This window comes from Styela clava, chromosome 8, assembly GCF_964204865.1.
Source record: "Styela clava chromosome 8, kaStyClav1.hap1.2, whole genome shotgun sequence".
Taxonomy (NCBI): domain Eukaryota; kingdom Metazoa; phylum Chordata; class Ascidiacea; order Stolidobranchia; family Styelidae; genus Styela; species Styela clava.
Window position 1 is genome coordinate 18,314,336 of NC_135257.1, and position 27,711 is coordinate 18,342,046.

The 27,711-nt window shown below is 36.4% G+C and overlaps 3 protein-coding genes across 3 annotated transcripts; 1 reads left to right on the plus strand and 2 right to left on the minus strand.

Annotated features, from left to right (window-relative positions):
* The first annotated feature begins 416 nt into the window (after positions 1-416).
* Positions 417-4,443, plus strand: LOC120346011 (ribulose-phosphate 3-epimerase-like). Its single transcript, XM_039415641.2, has 3 exons — positions 417-727; positions 3,048-3,224; positions 3,920-4,443. Exons 1-3 carry the CDS (start codon positions 422-424, stop codon positions 4,115-4,117), a joined length of 681 nt encoding a protein of 226 aa, XP_039271575.1. The 5' UTR covers positions 417-421; the 3' UTR covers positions 4,118-4,443.
* Positions 4,444-6,134: 1,691 nt separating this feature from the next.
* On the minus strand, positions 6,135-14,729 carry LOC120346010 (eukaryotic translation initiation factor 3 subunit I-like). Its single transcript, XM_078115090.1, has 9 exons — positions 14,501-14,729; positions 12,628-12,755; positions 11,486-11,604; positions 10,794-10,934; positions 9,962-10,098; positions 9,036-9,146; positions 7,544-7,633; positions 6,961-7,127; positions 6,135-6,384 (listed from the first exon to the last, which is right to left on the minus strand). The coding sequence occupies exons 1-9, from the start codon at positions 14,501-14,503 to the stop codon at positions 6,303-6,305; spliced, it is 978 nt and encodes a 325-aa protein (XP_077971216.1). The 5' UTR covers positions 14,504-14,729; the 3' UTR covers positions 6,135-6,302.
* Positions 14,730-17,942: 3,213 nt separating this feature from the next.
* LOC120346396 (uncharacterized) lies at positions 17,943-23,600 on the minus strand. The gene is made up of 3 exons (XM_078115488.1): positions 22,907-23,600; positions 20,221-20,468; positions 17,943-18,976 (listed from the first exon to the last, which is right to left on the minus strand). The coding sequence occupies exons 1-3, from the start codon at positions 23,522-23,524 to the stop codon at positions 18,064-18,066; spliced, it is 1,779 nt and encodes a 592-aa protein (XP_077971614.1). The 5' UTR covers positions 23,525-23,600; the 3' UTR covers positions 17,943-18,063.
* Positions 23,601-27,711: the final 4,111 nt, after the last annotated feature.

Consider the following 27,711-nt stretch of genomic DNA (forward strand, 5'->3'; position numbering starts at 1 on the left):
AGTACGAGTTCGGGGACTAGCCAAGTGACTTCCCTAGTATTTGTACCTAAAATTATGGCCTGACCCTAACTTGGTACACATACTAAGTTCCCCTGTCCGCCATCTTTGTTCACATACTTCGGGAGCACCGGAAAAGCTTTATTTGCAGTTTTACAATACCAATGAACATTAGATAAATTTACCTGTCAATAATTATTTAGGCCTATACACTTTTCAGATATCTCTAGACAACATATCTTGTCATATTCCAATAAAAATAGGCAGAATTAGAATCGCTCATCCATGTCCATATTTACTGAGTATGCTTAATGCTACAGCTTTCTCGATATTTGTTTGTTTTTTGTCTTTGTAAACATGTTCCTATTTTTGTATATTTATTGCCCTGTGGGAAATAAAAAATAAAATAGATTCTGATCTGATCATGTTGCCCCCGGTTAGAATTGGGCCGTCTATACTCAACAGTGACTTATCAAAACTAGCAGAAGAATGTGAACGCATGATAGAATGTGGTGCAGATTATCTACACTTGGATGTAATGGACGGTCATTTTGTTCCAAATTTAACATTTGGGCATCCTGTCGTCCAAAGTATACGAGATAATCTTGGTGATCGTCCATTTTTTGATGTCCATATGATGGTTTCAAAACCTGAACAGTGGGTGAAACCTATGGCTGATGCAAAGGTCAATTTGTTCACTTTTCACTTAGAATCAACCGACAAACCTCAGGTGAGATTTGATATATTCGTGAACTATTTTTCCTTTCCAAGTTAGAAAAACAGAAAATTTGACGAATATTCTGTTAGTCCTCATCCTGATCATATCTCATCTGAATTTCAAATTTTCTATTCTCTGCTTTTATAGCGACCATCCTGTTTCCTGTATATTGCTATCAGAAATTTTAACGGGCATTGTTTTACGTGGACAAGATGAATATAATTTTACTTTCCAATCATTTTTGCATGTATAAATAACCAAGGATGTATAAACCTTTCTTATTGTAATTTATACATGATCGTAGCATACTGATATAAATAAAAAGGCTGAAATATTTCCTCACAACAGAATAGCTTTTGGCATTGTTCTCTTAGTAGAAGTATGACCAGAAAGCATATTCTGCAATTTTATAAAATGGTGTAATCAATTTACATGGAGCTGTTGGCATAGTTTCCTTAGAAAGCCTTTAAAAATTGTCTACAGTGGGAAATATATGTATCATTCGTAACATTACAGCCAATGTGCAATAATGCATCCTATGTGGTTGAATAATCATTCACTTTCGACTCATTTAGTGGCGATTTAAAATTGTTTTTTGAGTATCGACATCAACAAGTTCAGTTATTTTTTTGCTTAATAATTCAATGTGAGGTAATAAATTATATTGCAGAATTCTGTAATAACAAACTGCTCAGATATTCTGCAGACCTTAAATTCAATATGGAATGAGTTGCAATAAATTGTATCGCAGAATTCTGTACTAACAAACTGTTCAGATATTTTGCAAACATGAAATTCAATGGGGGATTGCGCTGCAATAAATTGTATTGCAGAATTCTGTAATTACAAACTGTTTATATATTCTGCAGACTTTAATAAAATTATTTTGGTCGGATGCCAAGTTCAGTCTACAGTGAACTTTATAGGATGAATAATTCATTACTAAGCATGGATCCATAACCTCACAGCTTGTTGGTTTAAAAATGCGTGTAATAATGCAATAATACAAGACTGCTCAGACAAATATTGAATATTGATTGAACCTGGGAAAGCTTTAAAACAGTGGTTCTAAATCTTTTTAGAATTTGTTAAATTTAGTGCCCCACCTCAAAAATAACTAGCTAACAATAAGCATCAAATAACGAATAGTAAGGCGAAGGTATGTCTTATTTAAAAACATGTTGGAAGTACGTGAATGGAACATAAATAATGAAATATATAAATAAATATCCAAAATTAGGCGGGCAAGATCAAGCCTAATAAATATTTTCAATTAGCTTCAGGTCCCCTTCAAAAAATTGTCTGTGCGCCCACCGTTTCAGAAATGCGCCCCGACGGCTTCAAATGATGTACCCAACATTTTATTGGGCAATTTCCTTGCTGATATTTGAGGCTGGATCAGTTAGCCTACATATGCCTGGTATAGAGAGGAAAAATGTTATTTTTAAGAGAAGTTTAAAAACAAATAAAATTTCGTTTTTGAATATTGAAATGGCTACATTCATAAGTTCCAGCCTTTTTACAGGAAATAGCAACTTATTTATTTAAATTTTCCTTTTCAGAATTTGGTGGGAATCCTGTTTATGTTGTACAATAAGTCTGCTAGGAACTTTTGAGTTTAAATTGAACCAGAGATTGCCACCTATCTTACATTGTCATTCAATTAAAAAACCATTTTTGTAATTACTTTATTTGTCAGAGCTAAGACCTTCTATTCATTATTTAAAAAACTTAACAGATTAATCTGAAAATTGATGGTTGTCAAGTGGATTAATCCATTTCTAGCAGCGTAGGCTTCATTTTAGAGAAATTATGTCTTAACTTGACCATTCTTTTAATTCCAGAGTGACAATAATGATAAGGTGACTGTAGATTATCACTTGTACATGTTTAATTTTCCTTGAAAGCATTTAATGTCCTGCTGTTTAAACCAGGCTTTGGGCAAGCTGCCAGATTATTTTTGACATTAAAATAACATTTTACTTGTTACTGTCCAATATAGGGCATTTCATAAACAAACTGCCATAGCCCAAAATAATTCCAACATGGCCGAACTACACACCTGACAAACGATGTGGAAAATAGATTTGCATAAAATAAATGACCAATAATCGAAATTACATGTCCTATCTCACGCTATCGCATCTTACTTAGAGACAGATAACCGCACATACATAAACTAAGTAGTATCTTACCTCATTCGATGACTTTTTTTATTCAGCAATTGTTAAGTATTTTAACTTTGTTTAATACATCTGTGTGGTCCATAACAATGTATGGTATTGATATTTTAAAAAAATTAAAATTCATGGACACCCTATATGTTTTCCAGGATCTCATCAAACAAATTAGAGATCACGGTATGAAAGCAGGATGTGGAATCAAACCTGGAACACCGGTGTCACTGTTGACTGAACTTCTTTATACTCAAATGTGTGACTGTGCTCTAGTAATGACAGTTGAACCAGGGTTTGGAGGACAAAAATTTATGAAAGACATGATGCCCAAGGTGTGAATTTTTAAACGAGTCAAGTTAATTTTTTCCCACCAGTAGAAAATCAATCATAATATACAGTATTCGCGAAAAAGCATATTTACACAGTTTTACTGTAGAGCAGGGGGAGGCAAGTTTTTTGGACCAGGGGCTAAAAATTTTGACCACCTAGACTGGCGGGCTATGTAAGTGTGACGTTAAAGTTGCATAGTTGTTTGCTCATGTCAGCTGTAGAATTATGGAACTTCCATCTCTTACTACAGATGGATAATTATCGGAGATTCATGCTTCAGTCCCATAGTATGTTGCCAGATGTTATTATTGATAATTTGATAATGGTGTATAAGGAATTAGCTGAAAAATTCTCGTTGAGCAGATTCGTGACATTTTGTATCAAATATTTCAGTGACATAAAACGATGTAATGATATGGAGAATTTGAGCCCTTCTCAATTAGTCACCTCAAACCAATCATTTCGAATGCCAGATTTATTATAACATAAAGTTCTCGGAACGTAATCGAAAAAGATTTGTTTTAGTTTATGTTCTATTGCAGAAAATTATTCATTATTATTCAACATTGAAAAAAGCCCAGTGATGTCGTTTAAGTAAATATGTCAGGTAAAAAGAGAATGTTATTGTCCACTTGCCCATTTTGTTCTCAACGCCAATAAATAAAAATAAGAAAGCCAAAAATATTTTTTATTTCAGGTGAAAGCACTCAGAGATCAATTCCCAGATTTAGACATTGAAGTTGATGGTGGAGTAAGTCCCGACACAATACAATACTGTGCAGAAGCTGGCGCAAATATGATTGTGTCAGGGTCTGCTATAATGAGAAGTTCTGACCCGAAAGGCGTCATTAATGAATTAAGATCTGTAGTGGAAGAGTTTTCAGTACCTAGATGATACTTTAAACTGGGAAAATTTCTCTAAAAATTGCACTGGCAGCTACACAAGTTTTAATAGCCGAGCATCGGCATTACACACATAAACTTCCAATGCCTACTATCTTGAGTGTCAACTGTTAGATCTTCAAAATGATCAACTTGGTAAATTTTCCAATTTAAAATCATTGTTCATGATTTGTGTATTGAAGAATTGGATCTTGTAGTTGCAATTCTTTTTAAACTTTTTTAATATGCCTGAGTCCTGACACAGGACAATGAGATAATTTCCTGCCAATTGCTAACTAATTTTACGCTGCTGAATACAAATACTCTCATTTTTCATTATGCGAGTCTCATTTACATGGTAGTCACAAAAACAAGGGTGTATGTGAAGTGGCAGTGGTTGTAAAAAAGGTAACGAGTAAAATCAAAATTTTGACATAATTATATAGGGTGTCCATAAAGTCCCAAAATTATTTAAAATTGCAAAGGTAATTCATCGATACCATATATTGTTTTGGCCCTCACGGATGTATTGAATGAAGCAAAAATACCTAAACAATTACGGATTAAAAACAGCAAACCTGGTTGAGATATATTGAGAAGAACCGACTCCATAACAAAATTGTAAATGGACACCCAGTATATGTGGTTTCTGGTGACTGGGACTCATTGGGGAGGGAGATTTTAAACAGTAATGGAATACAATGCTTTCATTAGTGTAGCATCCCGAAAAAAATATTCTTGCTATATGCAACTTGGTACTTTCCTTGAGAAGTAGATCAATCGCTTTATTGCAATCTTAACAAGTCTATAAAGAAATTCTTCGCGTAGACTGATTGCATACTATGAATGTTCCTGTCGTTCACCGAATCTCCGATACCAATGAAGTCGCCCAGTTGAGTACAGGAAGAGACTCAGGCTTCCTAATGCTTTGTTTCTGCAATTTCAAGACTGACAAAGACTTTAGAAGTGGAGGATATCCTATTCAAGTTGAGCATTTTTTGGATCAACTTGACACCAAGTAATTGAACATTGGCAGAAAGACCGACCCAATTAATAACTACCAGTAGAGATAACGCGAGACTGATTCTAAATCCTTCCTCAATGTCTTTGCGCTAGTGGAATCGTATGCGTATAACACATTGGGCCTTTTGTTCAGCGTATCGGATATAGGAATCCTCTGCAACAAGCATTAAGTAAGAGTTCTGAATAAGTTACCACTATGAACAGGACCCCTCTTGGTTTCAAAGGGTGGGTTGTCATTATTTTTAAGACTTGCATTTTCTGTAATATATTTTTCAGTCAGTAATTCAGTTTTCATCAATGAGACAAAAGTTTCAATATTCATAATCCGGATGTTAAATATGCTGGGGATTTACTTGTTTTCACTGCCACCATTATTACTTATCGATCTTGATCGGTAAATGTTGATAGGACTGTCTGTTAGATACACGCGATACCTCACGAAAGCGAGGTTGAATCTGCTCCAAATTTTGCATGTGCATTTATCATATCTCGACCAAAAGCCTATATAAATCATGTCGTATAATTAGCGAGATTTTAATTAATTAGTGATGAGACACGCGGTGTCGTTATTGAGTCAGAAGGATACACGCTGCTAGATCGATAAGTCTGCGGTCTCTGATCGCTATCTTGCTTATAGTATCAGGGCAACTGAAGCAGCCTCCTGAGTCAGTGGTTCCCAAACTTTTTTACTATCGTTGTCCCTAGCTCAATCACCCCTTTCAAAAAATAAAACTGACATCGAGGGCATTTTGTCACATTGAAACCAATCCAAAATGAACCATCATCTGGACGTAAAAAATTTCAATAACAACAGTTAAGCCAAATGAATGAAGCAGCCTCTAAGTCGGGGGTTTCCAAACTTTAAAAACGCTGGGATAGGTTAAGGCAGTAAACGTCTGAATTACCCCAAATTGCAACGGACCACTGTTCTAAGTTGTGGAGACAAAATTCCTAACATCACTGAGCATACCAACTTCCTTGTATTGCTGCCCATAAACACGCACATATGAAGGCCACCACCACGTCCATAATTTTATTTTCAAAAACATACAGTAGCAATAATTTCAGAAGTTGGGCAACATTGTCTCTTTCTCCGGAACTTCCTCCCCCACCATCTCAAAATAGGCGGTAAAATATAGTGCTGAGCAAAAGCAAGCAAAAATTTTATACATATGTTAACATTCTATTTGATAATCGAAATAATTTTGATCAAATTTCTGCATTCTGACAAATCCATCTTCAGCTCCACTGGAATAACTGAAAAAGGAATAAAAATTAGAGGAAAGCCAATAGGGCGGCTTAATTATATGGCAAGGCCTCTCGCCTGGTTACCAGTCAACCTGGGTATGGGATTGGTTAGCCAGTTATTTGTTTTCGAGTGCATGGACTTGATGGTGTAGGAAGAAGTCGTTTACATGAATCAGCAATCCTCACATGCATAACTATCTCCGCATGGGATTCGAACCTGCGAATCCATGCAGGGTAGTCAGAGGTGCGATGGCAAACGTATTCCGAACACTTTTAGCATGATGCGCCGCTGCACTGCTGAGCACTGAGCATGCAGAACTTAAGTAATGGAACTTCGTACTTGCAATTCGAACTAAAGCATTCTTGACATAAAGTAGACAGACATACAGGATGACACCTAACACAGAACTCATAAATTTCCAAATTCAATTAAAAAGAAGATAATTTATTTAACAATTGAACTTCTGTCTGCGAATGATTGCACCCAAAAATTACAACAAAGGTTAGATGGAACATGTTCCTAATGACCTGGGTTCCATATTTTCTGAGTGGGGGTAACAACTGTACTATTTGTCTTTCACTTACCTTTTACCATCTGGATGGAATGCCAGACTGTTAATAGGACCGAAATGACCTTTGACCCTGCCAAATTCTTCTTCAATAACCATATGAAAGAATCTGGCATCAAACTTTCCAACTCTTGTACTTGTTGTTGTGACCTCCATTGCTTCTTGACCACCTCCAAGCACAACCTGTAAGTATATGAAATCCTCAGTAAATTTTCTTGGTTTACCAAGGTGTTTTTTTTTTTTTAAATCTTCGTTTTGTGCCAGCTTGTTGGTTATAAATTGAATATTAACTCCAATTTACTTCAGAATTCACATTTAGCATGATATGAAAAGATGGAAATTTCGATAGCATGTAGGCATGAATCGCAAAAGGCCTGAACTAAAGATCATCATGCGAGACAAGCCCTCCCTATATATATATATACCTCATTAAGACCTAAGCTATCAGATTTTCCGTGTCTAATACAAAAGGTATACTTAGTTAATTGAGAAACTAGATATCATTGTTTCTCAATTTCCAAACTGACTGAATGCTACTGTACAATAGTTCAATTTTCAAGCAAAAGATTGTTGTCATTGAAAAATAAGTTTGATCTCACGTGCAAAGCAACAGGAGAAATAGCTGCTGAGTTTACAGGTCGGTCTGTCTTGAATGTCTTTAGTGGTCGCAGACTTGCTGTGTCGAAGAGCTGCGTAAAGAAGGATAATAATCGTCAAACAAAAATACTAATCTTTTCATATGCGGCTCTTTCACGCTTTACACTTCAACAAAGGCCCTGTGTAAGCAGACACTGATATACAAGGGATTAAAATCTACTATTTTCGGAATGTCCAGATTCGTTTCGACATTGCTTACCCAATTTACTACACCCTGGCCTAAATGGTGGGCACGAGATTTAAACCCAAAACGAGTAACCCCCGATGTCAACAAAGTTAAGTTAAACTCTTTAATTGCCAGGCCATCACTATATTATTGCAAAGCCAATAAGCGCATCCAAGGGCGCTCCAGAAATGTGTGTACCAATGTGGAGGTAACTAATTATGTTCGCCTACTTTATATCAAGTTGTGTAAAGAGACTGAGACCTATGTAGAGTGGGTATATTCACTTGGCTAACACAGACAGCCCCTAAACTCATAGTAGAACTAAAATAAGGAAAATCCGAATAAAATTATGACCAAACCCTTGCCTGATACACATACTACGGGAGTGTACTGTAGAGCCTTGTTCAGAGCAAACATTAGAAAAATATCCTAAACAAAAAATATTGCCCTGGTAAAGAAGCTCATGTCGGAATTTTCAGATATTAATTTTTTCAATCTGCTGTCATTATGGACCAGGATCCATCTCCAGTTCTAGTCCTGGCTGCATTTATATGAAAACTCCAAAAATGTGATTTTCTAAAAACCTGAAAATGTGACCTTGGTTATCATCCGAGTGAAATCAAAGTAGCTTATGTCATATTTTTCATAAATGGACTTTTTTGAATCTGTCATTATGGACCAGGGGACATCTTCTTGCCTGGGTTTCAAAGTTGTACCAGTTATAGTTTTGATTTCAGGTAGCGCCTTAGCCCTTATGTCTATTTTTGGGCGCTCCAGAAGTATATGTACCAATATGGAGGTAACTAATTTTGTTTGCCTACTTCACATCATCAAGTTGTGTAAAGGGACTGAAACCTATAGACAAGGGGTATATTAACTTGGTTAACACAGACAGTGTCGGAACTCATAATATAACTAAAATGTGCCATCTGCATAAGCATACTTGGATGGGTACTCCCGTATTATGTGTACCAGGTTAGGGTTAGGGCATAATGTTATTTCGATTTTCCTAATTTTAGTTCGAGTTCGGTGATTGTCTGTGTTAGCCAGGTGAATATACCCCATGTCCATAGTTTTCAGTCCCTTGACACAACTTGATGTGAAGTGGGCTAACAAAATTAGCTACCTCCATATTGGTACACACAATTCTAAAGCGCGCAAAAATGTGGTGTTCCCAAAACCTTAAAATTTGACAATATGCGAATTTGATTCTGCTCTGGCGATATACATCCATAATAAACTCCCATGATATCCCATTTCAAACTTACTTTGGCAGTTTTATCTTTGCTTGCTGTAATCAACATTGTTTGATCAGTGTTGAACTGCATGTCTTTTATCAATGCAGTATGTTCCTTGATTGAATGAAGTTGCTCGCCAGTCTGTGTAAAGGATATTCAAATGTAGGCGTATATAGGGTGTCCATAAAGTCTTGAAAAAGGGAATTTATCGATACTATATGTTGTTTTGGCCCTCACAGATGTATCAAATGAAGTAAAAGTACTTGAACAATTTATTAAAAACAACAAATCTGGTTATGATATATTGAGAACTTATTTCATAACAAAATTGAAATTGTAAAGGAACTTGACGGACACCTTTTGTACTAGCAAAGATTCAGAAAATTCAGTAATTTTGAATTATAACTGACATGCATGCAGAAAAATTTATTTGAAATGGCAAGCGAATTATTGTGAAAAAGTGGTTTGTTTCAGATTCGGCTTTTCCAAAAAGGGAACTATGATATCAAATTGAATATTTCAATGATTGTCAGTGATAATCTATTAATAAACTACTGGTATTAAACAATTCTTAAATGGGTACATCGGCTTGTAAAATGAACATTTCAATCTTTGAGAGAAGCGGAGTTGAGGTGATGTAACGTTCTGTCGGAGCTGGAGCCTAGCTACTAGAAACTGCAGTGGCTCCTAACCTCCTCCGTATTTCTCACATTTATCATTTTCTAACACTCCCTACAAATAAAAATAAATCTATCCTTCTAAGCTCTTAATTTCTGAATTCAATTTCCAATATTAATTCATAAGTTTTAAATTTCAGATTAATTTTAAAATTTGCACTTATGTTTATAGTACTGGTCATATCAAAAAACGAACTAATAATAAGCCAGAACTGGAGCCCATTATTGAAGCATTAATCACTGTGGAACGAAAAAAAATATATCTCTGTAGCAACTTGCCTTGATATCCCAATGAGCCAACGTTCCATCGTCATGTCCTGTTATAATATATTCATCAAGAGGTCCCCATAATGAACACATAGGTTTTGATATAGATTTGGTATCCATTGTGAATTGTAATGTAGGTTCGGCATCAGCTGGGTAAGATAGATATTTTTTATTATTACTCACTGGATGATTGAAAAAATTGATAGGCATAGATATTTATTTTCATCTCTTTGACAAAGATAAATTTACATATAATGTATCAATGTGTTTGCTTGTGGTTTTAATTCTATCAAATATCTTTTTGTTTTCAAGTCAAGATCCCAATTTATTCTGAGCCTTATTCTGGGTTCTGTTTTCAAGGGTAACCCTGAATATAATACATGGTACTCCCGTAGTATGTGTACCCGGTTAGAGTTAAGCCATAATTTTATTCCGATCCTCCTTATTTTAGTTATATTATTTAGTTATATTTACATATAAGGTATCAATGTGTTTGCTTGTGGTTTTAATTCTATCAAATATCTTTTTGTTTTCAAGTAAGATCCCAATTTATTCTGAGCCTTATTCTGGGTTCTGTTTTCAAGGGTAACCCTGAATATAATACATGGTACTCCTGTAGTATGTGTACCCGGTTAGAGTTAAGCCATCATTTTATTCCGATCCTCCTTATTTTAGTTATATTACGAGTTCGGGGACTGTCTGTGTTAGCCAAGTGAATATAATATACTCCCTGCCCATAGGTTTCAGTCCCATTACACAACTTGATGTAAAGTAGGCAAACAGAACTAGTTACCTCTATATTGGTACACATATTTCTGGAGCGCCTAATAAATAAAAATTCTACCTGGTTGCCTGATATCATGCACTGATACCATAGGTTCATGCTTCATCTGTCTATCTGTTGTATATGCAACAAGATTTCCACAATAACTGAAATTTGCGCTTCTGCATGATGATTTGGTTTGATATGTGTTCACACAGACACCTGGTAAATAAGAAAATAGTTACAATCTGATTTTATCTGATAAACCTAAATTGATATAGAGACAAGAATTTAGCCATTCAAGAGATAAATATAGAAGAAGGCATCAGATTAAAACAAACAATGATGGAATTATCCAATTTTTGATACTCTGACACTATACACAGACCAAGTGTGCTAAAACTAAAATAAAATCAGATGGAGAATCATTTAAAACACAAAAAAGCTGTGTGTAATATCACACTTGAAATGAGATTTGAACACCGTGCTTTGAGCGAACTTACAAAAAAACTTTCTCTTCAGCACAGAGTTATATTGAAAGTATGCTAAGCATTAGAAACAAATTTCCACCCTTTTTCAATATGAATTAGTACCAGTAATGGAACAGAACCTGTGTTAATTTATGTATTTGTATTGAATGATAGTAAATGGTTGTATCGTTACCACCAAAACTTCTGATTCTGTTATTTTCTCTTTATTTATATAGGCCCCATTATGTTTTCTGGTTTGACAAAATTTTTATCTCCATCTCTCTCATTGACCATTTTCAATACCTGTTTCACAATCCCATAATTTACACGACTGGTCAGCAGCTCCAGTTAGGACTCTGGTTGAATCCCAGTTCACATCAACTGCCCAGACTGTACCTCGATGACCATCATATGATCCTAACCTAGAATAGAACAAAATTTGAAATTTCAAGAGTGGCAAAATTATATCGTTAATAATTTGAATAGGATTTACATATTTATCCAGGGGGAGAGGAAAGCCGATAAGACAAATTAATCATATGGCGAACCATGGGCTCCCGTCCGGTGACCAGTCCAGTTAAGGGATTGGTTAGCTAGTTATTTGTTTTCAAATGAATGGACTTGATTGCAGAGAAAGCCGTAACCAACCAACAGCGTGAACCGCCCTACAAGAGCGATGAGTCTAGCAATATCCTCGCACATAACTAACCCCACATGGGATTCGAACCTGCAAGACCACGCAGGATAATCAGAGGTGCAGTGGCTTAGCACGATGTGCCACACTGTCGTGATATATTCTGTTCTACTTGTGGAATTTAGCTGAACTGATAATTCAATTCAAAACACATGAATGTAGTTCCAAGGTGAGATTGGATTTCAAAAGCTTTTACATTATCTGACCGCAAGGTGACATAAGACAGGCAATAAAATACAATTGGATTTATATGACATTTAGGCTTAGATAGGGTTGTCCTGGCACTGGCAAATATCTCAGTAATGCAGGAAACTAAGCGTATACAAACCGTTGTACATCATCTCACCCCATGTCAACCGTCTCACTGAGAATGTAATGAATTGGGTAGGCAGGCAATGCCAAAAAGCTTCTGATCCTTCACAAATAATAGCTTCTTAAATATCGATAGCTATCAGTGGCTGCCGCATAGGGACTTTATTCGAAACGAAAGATGTGAACAAGCATCACATAAACAAGTAACAAACACTTGATTAAAAAATGTCATCGAAATGATGTAATATTTAAATGAGGTGAGCAAACATGAACTACTTCTTTTATCAATACCTTTCCATCTAAATTTTGTACACTTTAAACCCTACCTAAGGTTTTGGTTGCTCTCCCGATTCTATAATCAGTTTTACTTATTTTATTTTTATCAATTATTCTATCATCTGCTGATTATGGAGTCGAAATAAACTTATAAACAAGTTACCTTTCACCATTTATTGTGAACCAGACGTTAGGTGAAGCATCTTTTGCTGCTGTGAATAATAAATCTCCCTCTCTGTTATATTTAATTTGAGTGATTGCACGCTCATGGCCTTGAAGAATTAAAGGTTTCTGAAATATATTATAGAAGAACTTTGACATCAAGTTGAGTCAAGGCGATATCCTTTAGTTAAGCCCAATTAGGAATTCAGAATGAAGCTACCATGTATAGGTGAAGAATAGGATAAGTAGTATAAGTATATATATTTTGATTTTCCCGCAAAAATAATCATACACTAAACACAAACAATGAACACACAGAAGATTGGAAAACTGGCAAAACCTCTATAAAGGTTTAATATATGTAAATATACATGCGCCAGTTTACCCACTTAAGATTGACTTATTCATCTTGAAGGAGAAGAAAGCCGATAAGGCAATAAGACAGCTTAACCCTGTTATTTCGGGATGCGAACTAACTACAATATGAATATGGCTCTAATATGATTGGTCAGTAAGAGTTAACATTCTTTATGTACACGTCTTATTATGGACTTCACTCAAAACAAAACCAATAAGACATTTTCGCGCCTTTTTCAAGCATGATATAGGCTTGTCCGATTGTTTTTGCACCCGGGTTGTGCGTCACTCCTTTTTGGCATATTTCCAATTTTACGAGTTTTATATCTGTAAATATTTGAAAGCTAAGAAACATACAAAGGAATACGTTATTACTTGAAAGAAAGTAATTTGCGCGGCCGAGCGCCCATTTTCCTCGCGTAAACACGCACTAATAATTACCCGCACAATAATAAACAAACAAGAACTGCGTTGACTTCACAAATATACCGCTTCGTTACTCGGCAGCTATTTGCGCTACACCATTGCCTGTGATATCATTTTGTTAGGAAGACAAACACCAAAACGGCTATAACGCTTGCGAGAGAGTGCCGTTATCATAAGTAAGGTTCAACGGCCATAAAGGAGAGAGGTTCGAATGTTTGTTTACTATCGTCGATGAATTTTCTCACGTACGCAAAATTTCGTACATGGAGCGGTCCATTAGCGACCTCTTGCGTATAGAAAACAATAATACGATTCAAACAAGCCTTCAATGGCCTTTCAAGCCATATTGGTTAGGTGACAAATGCTAATTAAAAATATTTTAAAAATTTGACTAGGGAATGGCGGGTTAGGAAGGTTAATCATATGGCGAACCTAGGCCTCTCGTCCGGTTACCAGTCCAGGTCGGGTATGGGATTAGTTAGCCAGTTATTAGCATGGACTTGATACTGGAATTAACTTGAGCCATTGAAAAAATTTGGGGTCTAGTATAGTTTGGTACCACAAGTACTTCCAGTGGGCGTAGCATAATGAATTTTGCATTTGTTATTCCTAACCCCCACCTGACTATGCTATGCAAAAATTACGTCACTAGGACGTCACCATCACGTGATATGGCTTGCCAAAGTATAATTACAATCGCCCGAAATGGCATCTGCACCGCCGATAACGAACTCGCTAACGCCGACGATCTCTCTTCTATGGTGATCGTTGTGACGCAAAAACGAGAGAACTAGCTTGTTCGATTTCGGGTGATCAGCTGTGCGTTTTGGACGACCCTCTCCATACTTTGGTGGGTCTTATTACGCCACTGTGACGTCCAAATGACGGAATTTTTTGGTGACGTAGTCAGGTGGGGGTTAGGATTAACATATGCAAAAATTGTGGAGCCAGGCCATCTAGAAGTGCATGTGGTACTAAATAATACCTGACCCAAAATTTGCACTATAACAGTACAGTGATATTTAAAAGTATGCTAAAACAAAAAATGATGCACAGGCCGGCAGAAAGATGGACAAATAATAAAAACTCACCATATCCCAGTCCACTTAATTTCAAACGCTAGAAAATCTTCAGAAATAAAATCCAATAACACACTGAGACGACTTTATGGACAAAGAGAAATGCGATAGAAGCCGTTCGAATGCTTGCACTCAAGGGCCAGTTGCTGAACTGTAGGTATAATTACTAGAACTGTCAGATAGTAGAAGCCACAGAGCTGAAGACAACATGTGGCGAACAGTAAGCTGAGCTAAACACGAGTTAGATCTCAACGAAATAATTCGCGTACTCGAGTTGGCGCTGTTGAGCAAAAATGGATTTGAAGTTACGATGCAAATTATTTATTTATTTATGGCTCTCCGATAATTGACTACTAATGTTATGACTGGGATTCCACCAAGTAGCACAAAACTAATCTTATATATTTTGACCCTTTTTTGAATGGATTTTGTATTCTAGAACATAGTGAAACACGAGATAGATTATCAATGAAATTCTTGCTCCTCCCACGATTTTGTTTTACAACTGATATATATTTTCCGGTTTGACCCTCTCCGGGAATGCGTAACACGTATGCAACAACATCTTGTAAACTAGCTATGACGCACATTTTCTGCCGCAGAATGCTTTTTTCTACTCAACGTACTACTGCGATAATTAGTTGGTTCGATGCAACTGCTATTTTGCATTGCCGCTGCCTGATGACGCTGCAAGCGTCTTTAGCAAGATGCGGTCTCCGGTGCTCGTGTCAGGCTGGTGAACCATGGTCATATTTTAAGCAACTATACTAATTAATATACACCGAATTCGTCATATCTGTGCACGGGGTAAAAGAATGGTGTTTACAGAGGCTTTACAAACCGATTGCAACCTCGAACGATTTATGTGGTTTCATGAGGGGTGGTTTAAAATTAGTGTTGCATAGGTGCAACATCTTCCCTCAGAAGTGGATTTCGGTTGTGAAATTAGCTAAGATTCATCTGTATAGTTTCGTCAATTATATTGGCTTATTGAGCAGATAACGTAGTTTATGAGTTTCCTGTGTCACATAAGTTACAATCAGGATCATTAGGATGCAGTATATGAGAATTTGCCGTATAGGAAAAAATTTGGGTTCCGATAATTCTTTTGTAAACAGAAGATTTAGGAGGCGTGACATAAAGTATGCACAAGTGTTATGATTCAGATTTATAAACAAATGGAATCGAGGTATATTAGCCATAAATACGGGGTTAGAATGATAGAGAAGTGTCTCAGATTGATTCAAATTTGTATTTTCAGCGATCTAGCAGAACAATTGCAAATATGCCAGAGGGGAGATTTTTTGCAGAAATTGCGTTGGATTAGCGCGTATTTCTAATGCCACACTTTCAGACAAAGGAGCAATTGAGACTTACAATTATGAATATGTCGATGACGCTGATTTTGATAAAACACCTAATTTTCCAGAACGATATTTATGTAGCTAAGATTTTGAGCCTAAAAAATCAGACCATTTCAGCATTTTGACTGTTGGAATTTATGTGGACAGACAATAGCTATCTAAAAACGAATCTAGAGTTAAAACTTAGTCGTGTTTTGAAAGTCCGAGTGCGTCGCCGTTCAGCCAGATAAACATAAAAGCTAATTCGATGTTCGGGAGAGCACAGTTTTTCTCTGCCCCGAATTTTTGACAACACCATAAAGGTGTTGCAATCTACTCATAAACCAATCTATATTAATTGGTATAGAATTGGCCTGAACACAAATGCTGCAGAAAACTACGACTGGCCGTCTTTTAGACTGGGGGCAGGGTCGGTCGATAAATTCAAACGAGAGTCTGAAGTAAAAAGAGGAAACAAACCGTCCAAAAATATCGAAATCGTAAACCTGTAAATAAACACACAGATTGCTAACGATTTTTCTGCTACCAAAAAATTTGGTTTCCTATTTTTTCGCTGCGTAGCGTAATCAAAATGACTTTCACGCTAAAAATTCTTTCTCCGATAAAATACATTACAGCAAGTAAATGCAAAATTATTTCAATGTAAACGCTTGATTTTCTATATTCTTGCATTGATATATATGGAAAATCAAAGTTTTCGAATAATTTAAAAAATATAGGTAAATGAAAGTGTCAAGGGACAACTCATATGCATTTTCTAAATATTTTGACTTGAGAAACTACCAAGAGTGCAAAAACATGATCTATATTAACATTTGTTTACATTTTATTGCGACTTTTAATCATAATTGTAGTTTTGAAATGAGCCATGAAATAAGTTTGACAATACCATTTATATTTTCAACCATTGTGGTATACATACCGGTCATGTTATAAGGTATTGCAGATTGAACAACATACATGTGATATTTTAGAATTAGTCCTTTCTGGGCAGAAGTTGCACTAGCGCAACATCCAGTAAATCCCCCAGGGAATCGGACTGTCGAAAATTTTCAAAAATTAATCATATATGACCTAAAAGTATTGCTTTCCCCAAATATCAAATTTTCCCACTGCTAAAAGATAAAGGGGCCCGGAGAGGGTTAAGATTCCAAACCGGAATACTCAAATACCCGTATTAAATACAAAGCTTTCAAAACATTCTATGCAATAAAGGTATTTAAATGCATTATGAAGAATTATTCCGAATTAAATTGTACAGTATTGACCTGAGCTGCTTTAGGACTCTTTAGACATTTTCATAGGAATAGTAGCACTTCCCAGTCCTGACTCATAAGATTAACGCAATCAAGAAACAATTATTTTTTTAGTGCTAGGGTGCTTTATTATAATACTTATCTCCGCACCTTAAAGTAGTTAGGCAAATATAATTATAAATAGGATTCAATGGATATTTGTTAATATATTTTTATGTTAAGGTTGCCATTCAACATACAGACCGTGCTGCCTTCGAGACATGATATATACTTAAACAAATCAATACCGTTAAATAGAATTTTCAATCAGAAAAGGCACAATTGCGTACTATTGTTCGCAGTGCTCAATAAAATATTGTTAATAATATGTCTCCAACTTCTAGTAATTAAAGGTATGGAATATCAAATGAAATCTTTGTAGGAAAAAGAACGACTTTGTGGTACAGTATACGATATTGATATCTGAAAATCTCCTAAGCATATGCTTTGATGCAGCTTCACAATTTCATATTGGCAAAGTTGTTGGTCGCATTATACAGATCAAATATAATTGTTGTGTACAATTTTTGTCACAGTTGACCTCATGTCATTACTAAGCATCGTGTTTCCCCGAAAATGAGACAGAGACTCATTCCAATTTTCGTTTAAAAAATAGCACTAGGCTTTCTTTTAATTGGTGTGGGGGGGGGGGGGTTATTTTCATTTATCATAAAACAAAATTACAAAGTAGGGAATTACCAGATTTTCAAATATATATATTAATCATTTAAAACGTGTAGGAAAGATTTCTTGTCATCAACTAGGTCTTATTTTAAGGGGAGGGCTTATATTGAAATCAATTTTAAAATTCAGATTATTTTCGAGGTGACACGGTACTAAGTGCAAAGTCGAATCAAAAGATATTATACTATAATAAAACTGCGAGGAAAAGTGAGAAATCATACATATATACAGATCACACTAAAGGAATCGTTTTGGCCGGTCTGCCTGCAGTTTCCAGCCATCTTAAAATGTACGAATGTTTTCTCCTGTAATTAGGTGTGGCATTTCGAACGAGGGGAAGCCCGAATTGGTCCGTAAAACGAACTTTCTTTTGTGACGCACCCTCTGTATCAACAGGTGATTTGGCGACCTTGACCCTTCTTTGTTGCTGGATCTTCGAAGTTTGTGGAAACGCAGGAATAACCCGAAGTACAGGCGCCATCTTACGCGATTGAGCTCCGGGATCGTGTATTGTGAAACATGGCTGGTATGGATATACATTGGGAGCATCATCTGGATTAAATACCGGTAGCCTGCGATTCCATCTGACGTGGTTTTCGATGATTTTAAATGTAGTATTTGCTGGACTTTTAGCCATGCTCATTGCAGTTGCATTGCGCTCGAATACCGGTGTTCTAGAAACCGTGCCGTCAGTTTTTCTTGCATTCACTGCACTCGGCGAAAGAGCTGGATATCTGTATGGTTTACGTATTTGAGTAGTGTGTTTGTAATGTATATTGGCTAGTGAAAATGGGTGCCCATGTGCGGTTGACGTGCGTGGTCTTGGAGAATTGCTCTTTTGCATGAGTCTATAAAAGTTGCTTCCGTGTTGTTGTTTATCGTTGCCAGATGTTTTTGTGACTATTGTAGTGGCGAGAGGAACAGGTGTTCCGTTGTCGTGATCAGCGGGTTTTCTCGCTGGCAATGTAACGGGATTGTTCTCGTTCAGTCTGGCAACCCTATTCACATCGTCGTCTGATCCAAGGGTAATAACTCCACCCCTACTAGGAGTTAAGCAGAGAAGCTGTTGCGTGCTGCTTACGACGGAAGGGTAGGAATAATCTTGAAGACGATTGCTCCGTAGTAAGCCGTTGTGTATGGTCGATCTGAAAATAAAATTAGAAATTGATAAGTTGCTTTAAAAAAATGTATAAACCAGATAAAAGGCACATGTAAAATTAAAGGTGGGCTTGGAAGAAAGAAAAAAACGAGAATATCGGTCAAAGACCGAAGACTTATCGATCAAACTTAGGAGAACCCCCAAAACAGCGCTCTCACTCCATAGTGACACCTTGTGTCCCATCACTAATTAATTAATAACTCGCTAATTATACGACATAAATCGCCCAAAATCAATAGGCTTTTGGTCCGAGATAAGATGAATGCACATGCAAAATCTGGAGCAGATTCAATCTTGCTTTCATGAGATATCGCGTGCATCTAACAGACAAATACCCATCAACATACCTACCGATTAAAATCGATAAGTAATGAGTGCAACGACAAAGTTCGGTGTGAAAATTTCATATAAAAAAATAGAACATATAAGTCGTTCTGACGTGAGATTTTTTTAAATTAAAAAATTCACAGTTTTGCATGTTCATCAGTTATTACACTACCACAGTATACTTCATTATTTGCTATCATTTGTTTTTGGGCTCAGAGCCTCTAATTTCACGATTTTAATTTCTGGATTGAAACATTAATATATTTTACGTAGTCTTTCGATTTTTCTTGGTAGTATCCACTGAAGGTTTTGCACTATATACGATGATGGTGTGAAAAATTGTTTTGGGGATGGAAATCCAGAAATATTACTTTGCATTCCGTGTAGTTCTACTAAAATTGTGTAGAACCATTGCAATACATAATTATGAATACATACAAACCCTTCAAACTATGCAAAATTTCGAGTCCGAGTAAGCGTAACACTAGCTAAGAATTTTGTCAAGATACGATGATCAAGAGAGCTGTGCTCAAATATATGGACACGTCACAGGGTGTCGCTATTTTTTATTATGACACATAAAAAACGAATCTCTTAAAGTCCACAGAAATTTTTGAAATAAGTAAAAATAATAGCCTTCTGGCAAAAAAATCAATCTTTAACCACTGAAAATTTCAAAGCAATTGGTCCAGTATTCGAAGAGAAAAGCGATTTCATCATGACGAAAGAGAAGAAGAATTCTAACAAGAACAACAACATAATATTGAAACGATCGTGAAACTGACGTGTCCAATAAGCGAAACATACTTTTTATACACAGATAAGGATAGGCAAAGGGATCTAAAATAGTAATATATATATAAGTAATATATCGAAAAAGTAGATAAAAACTGAACTAATCACCTGTTTAAAACCCTTCCTTGTTTTGCATTATTCCCAGTTTCAAATGGATAATGTGGAGTCTGTTTTATCTGTGGTGGTCTTGAGTGAACGCGAAATGTTTTCATCTCGACTGTTGGCGTAATTTCTGTTTCTTCTTGGAAAGGACTTGTGCCTTTGTCACGTGATATTATGTCATCGTCTTGCCCCGAACTTGGTATGACATGGGCGTGCACTTCCGTCAGTTGTGATTCGCTCATTCCTGTGTCGTCCTGAAAAAGATAGAGAAGAAATGATGGTAATGGAAATTCGGGTTTAGGGGGCTCGCCTGGATTGTTCTTAGAATGTCTTTATCAACGTTTCTTGTTGGACACGAAGTGGACATAACGATCGTTTCAAAATTTTGTTGTTATTGGACACGTAGTGGACATAACGATCGTTTCAATATTATGTTGTTGTTGTTGTTGTTCTTGTTCTTGTTCTTTGACATGTTTTTAAAAAGTCGCTTTTCTCTTTGATTACTGGACGAATTGCTTTGAAATTTTCAGTGGTTGAAGATGAAATTTTTCTCCAGAAGGCTATTACTTTTATTTATTTCAAATATTTCTGTTAGCTCTGTAAGATTTGTTTTTGTTTGCTATGACGTCACTAAACGTTCTACGGATATCGGACGCCATTTTGTGTCCAACGGACCATCTAGCAATTTCAATTCACGCTGTTACAAGACAGGAGTTCTGGAACCGTAACACAGCGCGGTGACACTGAACTAACTCGTAGCTGTCAAAAGCTTGAAAATCCATACAAATATGAGAAATAAAAAGATGAAACTTGGCAGGTGGGTAGAGTTGTGTTTCTTTTAACCATAATTGAAAGTTTTGCGTTTCTACATTTGAAGGAGGGGGAATAGGGGGAATTTCCGATAAGTCGATAATATCTTTGTCAACCAATTTGCAGCCACCGTGTTTTCGTCTGTTTGATTGGTGTGATGTTGTGCTTTGTTTATAATTTAACGAGTTTTGTTCGAAATAACCGTGTTCTTGAAATATATGACGGTCAGAAATGCAATTAGAAGCCCAATGTTTTCACGCAGTCACAAGACCAACAATTGTCAACCAATTTGCGACCACCGTGTTTTGTCTGTTTGATTGCTGTATGGCTGCGTATGCGATAGTCTCGACGCAGCATAAACGATGATCAAGACTTGAAATCCGTGGTCGCACACTGGTCGTTCGGTCGCAAATACGTCTTTCGAGTGCCGTACTTTGGGGATTTGTATAGCTTCAACCCTTTGTCGTAGAAAGTTAATACGAGGTTTAGCGTGTAGAATAAATGCCGCCAATGCACCCACGGTGAAAAAATTAACGGGTTAGATATATTGGTTTTTGTTTTATAGCGGTTTGAATGAAATTGTCCGCAGACTGGCTACACCACCCTAGGCCTGGTGAGTTGTCCGTATAGTCGAATTGTCCATCAGCCCTAAACGGCTATGACAGTCACTGTACCAAAAATTGTACCCCGATTCGGCTGGTGTTAAGTTGACGCATGTTATTTAGTAACGTTTTTATGTGAAATGTTTGACTGTGGTTCGGTACCTGATCCGATAATACGGTACATAATTGACTCATATCACGAGATATTTCAACTGATGTTTCAATTGTCACAGGACCTAAAATATCTATGACAGTCCCTGTACCGTCACGGTACCCCGATACAGGTACTGGTAAGTCACCGCCGGTATGTTAGTCGTTGGTCACCGCATATGATTTTTGGGGAATTGTTCTGCGTGTCTATATATTTGAGCATTGCTCTCTTGTTGTTTTTATTATCTTTCTCCGTCTCCATTTTTAAAAAATCGCTTTTCTCTTCGAATACTGGACCAATTGCTTTGAAATTTTCAGTGGATAAAGATAAAATTTTTCTCCAGAAGGCTATTACTTTATTTTTCGCTGTGACGTCATCAAAATTATTGCCATCGGGTGGCGCTACGTGTCCATATATTTGAGCATAGCTCTCTTGTATTTTTAGATGTTAGACCAACGGTGGACAAGGTTTTTTGATCGGAGGCTGGAACATTTGTCAACCTAGACCAACAGGCCGTGTAAGTGTGACGTAAATATTTACATTTTATAAACAATATTTACAGCGTTACAAAAGCAAAAGTAGTAAACAATAAGGCCCGCGCCAAAACTAAATTAATCGCAATTCCAACATATTCCTTGAGGTACGTATTTTTTGGCTAAAACATCAAAATTTAGTTTGGTTGTGGCAGCATCAGGCGGGCCAGATTGAATTACCCAACGGGCCGGACTTGGCCCGCGGGTCCATGTACGCGTTAGACGACTGCGGCAAACGGGTAACGTGCATTACAGCTGACAATTAGCGTTATTTCTGGCGTTTCGAAAGTTATGTATTCGATTTTATGTAAAGCGTGGTATGTTAATGTAGCTTACGTAGTGACATACATTAGAAAACAAGTGACAACGGTAAGTTGTTCTTATCATTTAATCCTATGTTAAGTAATGGTGTAGTCTTAAGGCTATGAATACAAAAGCCCGTTCTTAAAATTTCGAACCCCATCACTGCGGAGACAATATTTGTCATGATATCAAAGTTCGTCAAAGTGTTAAAGCTTTTATGGGCCCAGCACCATATTGCTCTGCTTTCCTCGTCGTGGAATAGGTTAAGCCTTTAATAAAAAAATGCCACTTACTGGTATATCACTTTCCTCCTCGCTACTATCTTGATGATAGTTGTTGGTTCCAAACTCTGGGACGGTAAGAAAAAATGAGCCAGAGGGTGTCAACTTGTGTAAATTATTGGGGAAGTCTTTGATTTCGTCGATATTAAAATCTTCAGAATCAATTGCTGAATAAACACCGGGCAATCCTCGCAAAGATACGAAACTTTTCCTTCCAGATGCGACTGGAACTTGTGCACTCGAATTGTCTGATGAATCTGGCCCAAATAGACTTGACGTGGCAGGAGATATAATTACTTCGATAGTAGAATTATCACAGTCAAATTGAATAATTCCTTCTCCCAATATATTTAATCTGCGTTTTAGTAGTTCAAGTTCGTATGAACTTTGGCGCCCACTTGCGGATTGAGATATTTCAAAATTTGCTGATTTGGTTCCAGCTGGTTTAAATGAACTTTGGTTCGCAGTATTAGGGTGGGTCCTATTCCATATACGTTTACTTGCAGAAACTTTTTGCTTACGTCCAAGAGACGCAAAAGAGAGTCTTGAGTCTGATGGTAACACTGGATCACCAACTGTATTTTTGATTCTTTGGCGAGCCCTCCATTCACGATAGTAAGAACTTTTCATGATACATAGTTCACTTTGTTTTGTTTTCTCTCTTCGCCGTGATTGCTTTGTTAATTAGGCTTAATTATTAATTCTATGTCAAACTGAAAGATCGTTAATTAATATATACCGTGAGGGTAGTCACAGAAAAAACAGTTTTTTATGGGGTGTCCATAAAGTCTTGGATTTTTTTTAAATTGCAAAGGGAGTTTATCGATATCATATATTGTTCTGGCCCTTGCAGATGTATTAAATGAAGTAATAATACTTTAACAATTACTTTTTTAAAATCAACAAACCTGGTTACGATATATATATATATATATATTGAGAACTGACTTTATAACAAAATTAAAATTGTAAAGGGACTTTATGGACGCCCTGAATATACTCGTATATATATATGTTATATGCCCTTATCACACTTGAATTATAAATAACATAGCTTGAGTCAGCAAAGAAGCCGGAGCGTTCAAAGTGGGCGAAACGCAGTTTGGTAGATTTTAACAAATTTTTACTGCATAGCAGGGCCAATAGGCAGATGTTTAAAGTATTCTATAGTTATGGACTTGGATTTGACTGGTTTTTGGTAGATTGAAGGAGTGTACCTTGGGGATAAGGGTCAAACAGTACAATTATGCAATTCTAAAAACTTCAATTATGTGGACTTTACCATGGCATGGCTGTTTTCTTATGGTATTGGCCTGGACTACTACTAAGTGTATCCCCAATCGGTGTGCGCTAACGCGTAATTCATCTCCATAATGCTTTAAAGCAGGGTTGTGCAAAGTGCGGCCCACAAGGGAAAATTGTGCGGCCCGCGCAGGCAACTGGAGAGCAGTTAAAAAAAATTAATAGTAAAAGATTTAAAAGCTAAATGAGTTTTGGTTCCAGCTTATCAGTTGATTTTGTATATAAACCTAATCTATAATGAGATTTGACAGCAAATTATTTGGAAACGAATCTTGGCGTATTTTACTGAAAACATCTCAACCAAGATAATTTTCCACATTTCCAAAAATAGGCATGGCTTCAAATATGGCACTTTGCGGTAACATGTTTTTTTCTAAAATGGGCGTCATATCGAATTGCTAGCACTTCCATTTGGGCAAATTTGGATAAAAGTAGTCGGGAAAAGAATCCAGCAGCAAATTTCTGATTGAATTCTTTTAAATTGGGTGTGACAATATATTTGAATTACAGAACCCTAATGATGACATAAAATCAATAACAAAAAAACACCATTTTGTGCCTGCAACTAATAGAAAGCCTGCGTTAGATGTAGGTGCGGCCCGCGATTTCATCCGGGTATTGATATTCGGCCCGCCTGCGAAAACGGTTGCACACCCCTGCTTCAAAGTTTCAGTGGCCCAGAGCACATCAGTGGACGCATGGAAACCAGTCTTATTTGCTTCTAAATGTGAGCGTGATCTTGCTTTGCGCTTCTTAGGAAAAAAATCGAGAACTCTTCTGCATAATCATCACTCAATTATCTTTGTGTGTAATCATTTGATGGTATGTTACGGCGCAACTATTTCTAGTCAATAATAGTTTTTTAGTGGCTTATCGCTGTTATCAAATCTCTGTAAAATTGTCAAATAAATGTCTGAAAAACTAGTGCCAAGCATTATGAAGTAATCACAAAACAATTTTTCATTTTAGAATTTTGTTTCAACAGCAAACTGAGTTTTTTTTCCTGTCATAATTTGAGTTCTTTCAACCCAAAAGCGCGAAACTTGGGAAAAACCTGACGTGACTTCGCAGTCAATTGAAAGTGAATTATACGTTACGATGAATTCTTTTCTATAACAAAATCTTGATTTCTGGCGAACCCCCTTGAAGTTAACCAGGCAGTTTTGCAAATATCGTTATTCCTTCTTAACTATGTAGGAAACTCTGTTTCTACTTGTATTTAAGCTTTTGATTAATCAAGTATTTTAAATTTCAATCTTAAATTGATGTCTGGCTAGTGCTACTCGCAACTCGCACTCTGGCTCTTGCACTGTCTGAATTGTTCATAATTTTTCATATAAATTTCAGATTTTCAGAACAAAATTGTATTTATGATTCTCACAGCTGTCAACGTACGCAGACTGTTGTCAAGCGAAGCTTTTACTTTTTAACGACATGCTTGGAGAAGCTTGTATCTGCTCCCATGTTGAACATAAAATGTATCCAACTCTTCTATACTATGAGACAAATGTGTAAAATCTACCCCATAAAAACAAATTTAATTCGTTTTAATTGGACGTTTTCCATCCTATATACACGCATGGTCCTTTATGAACAAAGCTTAGTTGTCAACATTCAATCCAAATTTCCAATTTGAAAACACTATAAAATTTTAGTAAATTAACTTCTTATTTATAACAGTTTTATCGTCAAAGATTGAATTTCAAACTCGCCGATTTGATACAATACAAAATCTTTTGTCCGGATCAAAATGTATCATTTTCAATAGTCTCAAATGATTAAACTACTCTATAATTGTTGCAAGTGTAAACATTAGTCGATTCATTATACTGTCAATTTATGCCTACGTAGGAATGACGCCTGGTAACATTTGAAGAGTTTTAAAGTTGTAGTCGTTTGCTGACTAGTTTACTTTAAATGATTTTCTTTGATTGACACCTGCCAAGCATGTTCATGTCATGTTGCCCCGTGTATATATGTTTCGTTCCTGGCCTAACATCTCACAATAGTAACTAGCTAATTCGACCGAGTGTCGTCGCGATTGCGCCTCTGACTATTTGACGGATTGGTCCAGGTTGGAGACTAGATTACTTGTGATTGGCACCTACCAAGCATTTACATGTCAAAATGTCCTTTAGTATATATGTTCCATTCCTGGACTGAAGTATAACGACTGACTTTACCTGATTACCCGTGTTGGACGCAGAATTGAATCCGTTAGTGCATTCTACGTGATTCACGCAAACGTTAGTTATTAATTAAATACTATTATTATTTTTTCAATGGTGCTCAGCTCATAACTTGCGTAGTTTTGTGTAGCAGGACTATGATATTACGCGTTGTGCTTTCAAATGCTTCTACCCGTTATGATGACGTATTCTAAAACAAAAGATATAATTCTGAGATTTGTTAGTAAATTCATAATTTACCGGGTAGATATTCAGTTCTTGCAATGAATAATTAAAAATGCTCATTGGAAGTCATAGCGAGGACATGTTGATTACGAATGCAACCTGTAGCGACAATTTGGTCGGCCCTCTTCGCTAGGATTAATACGACAATTTAATGTGCCATCAATGATTACTAGGTGGCACGAGTGAGATAATCGGGGGAGTTATTTTTATTTGACGTTTTTTGGGTGCCAGCGTGCATTGAAATATTCTTTCTCTAATTTTCATCACAACTTCAACATCTACACTATGACATCAAACTTGCTGCATTGCGGTGTCAGATTTTAAATTATGACGTTAATCTCTACCTTGGCTCTTTCTGCCAGGGTTGTGGAGATGGGGGACAGCGCGTTTTCACTGGAGCCTGGTTGTATTTTCAAACTCCCTGGATTTGGGAATCTGGTTCGAGATTCCGAATTCCCCATAATCGGTAGAGTGGATTACAGATTATTAATGGTAATAAAATATGTTAGGACCTCCCACCAAAATTGAAATGGCTTCAGTTTTACTACGCGTTCTTGATGATCTCTTAAATGAGACTTTCGTACACAAACGATTTCGTTAAGGAAATTTGATTTTCTCGGAGTTCAGAGCTTGAGTCGGAGTCAAATTGTAAATTTTCTTCGACTTCAAGCCCATCTTGCTAGATATGCCTGATGCTTTTATGTTTTAAGAGTTGGCGTACCAATAGATAACCAATCTAGAATCTTGGGCCTTCTGATCTAACTATCACAGTGGTAAAACTTTATTTAGGACAAATAAACCATCTAAGAAGAACGAAGTCAATTTACTTCACTTGTCTGAATTTTAATATTTAACAGAATTCAAATTGCAGAATTTATACATATATGATACAGTGTAAAACAAGAGGCACAACCAGAAAAACCAACTTAGACTGGTGTATTGTAATAATGAATGCTCCGTGACGGAACTATTTGGTTTAAAAATTTGGATTTTGGTTTTAAAATATTTAAAATAAATAATTACAATGCTGAAATTAGGGACATTATATCTAGTTTTCCATCCACAATTTTCCGATAGCATTGTAATATTCCACATGTTAAG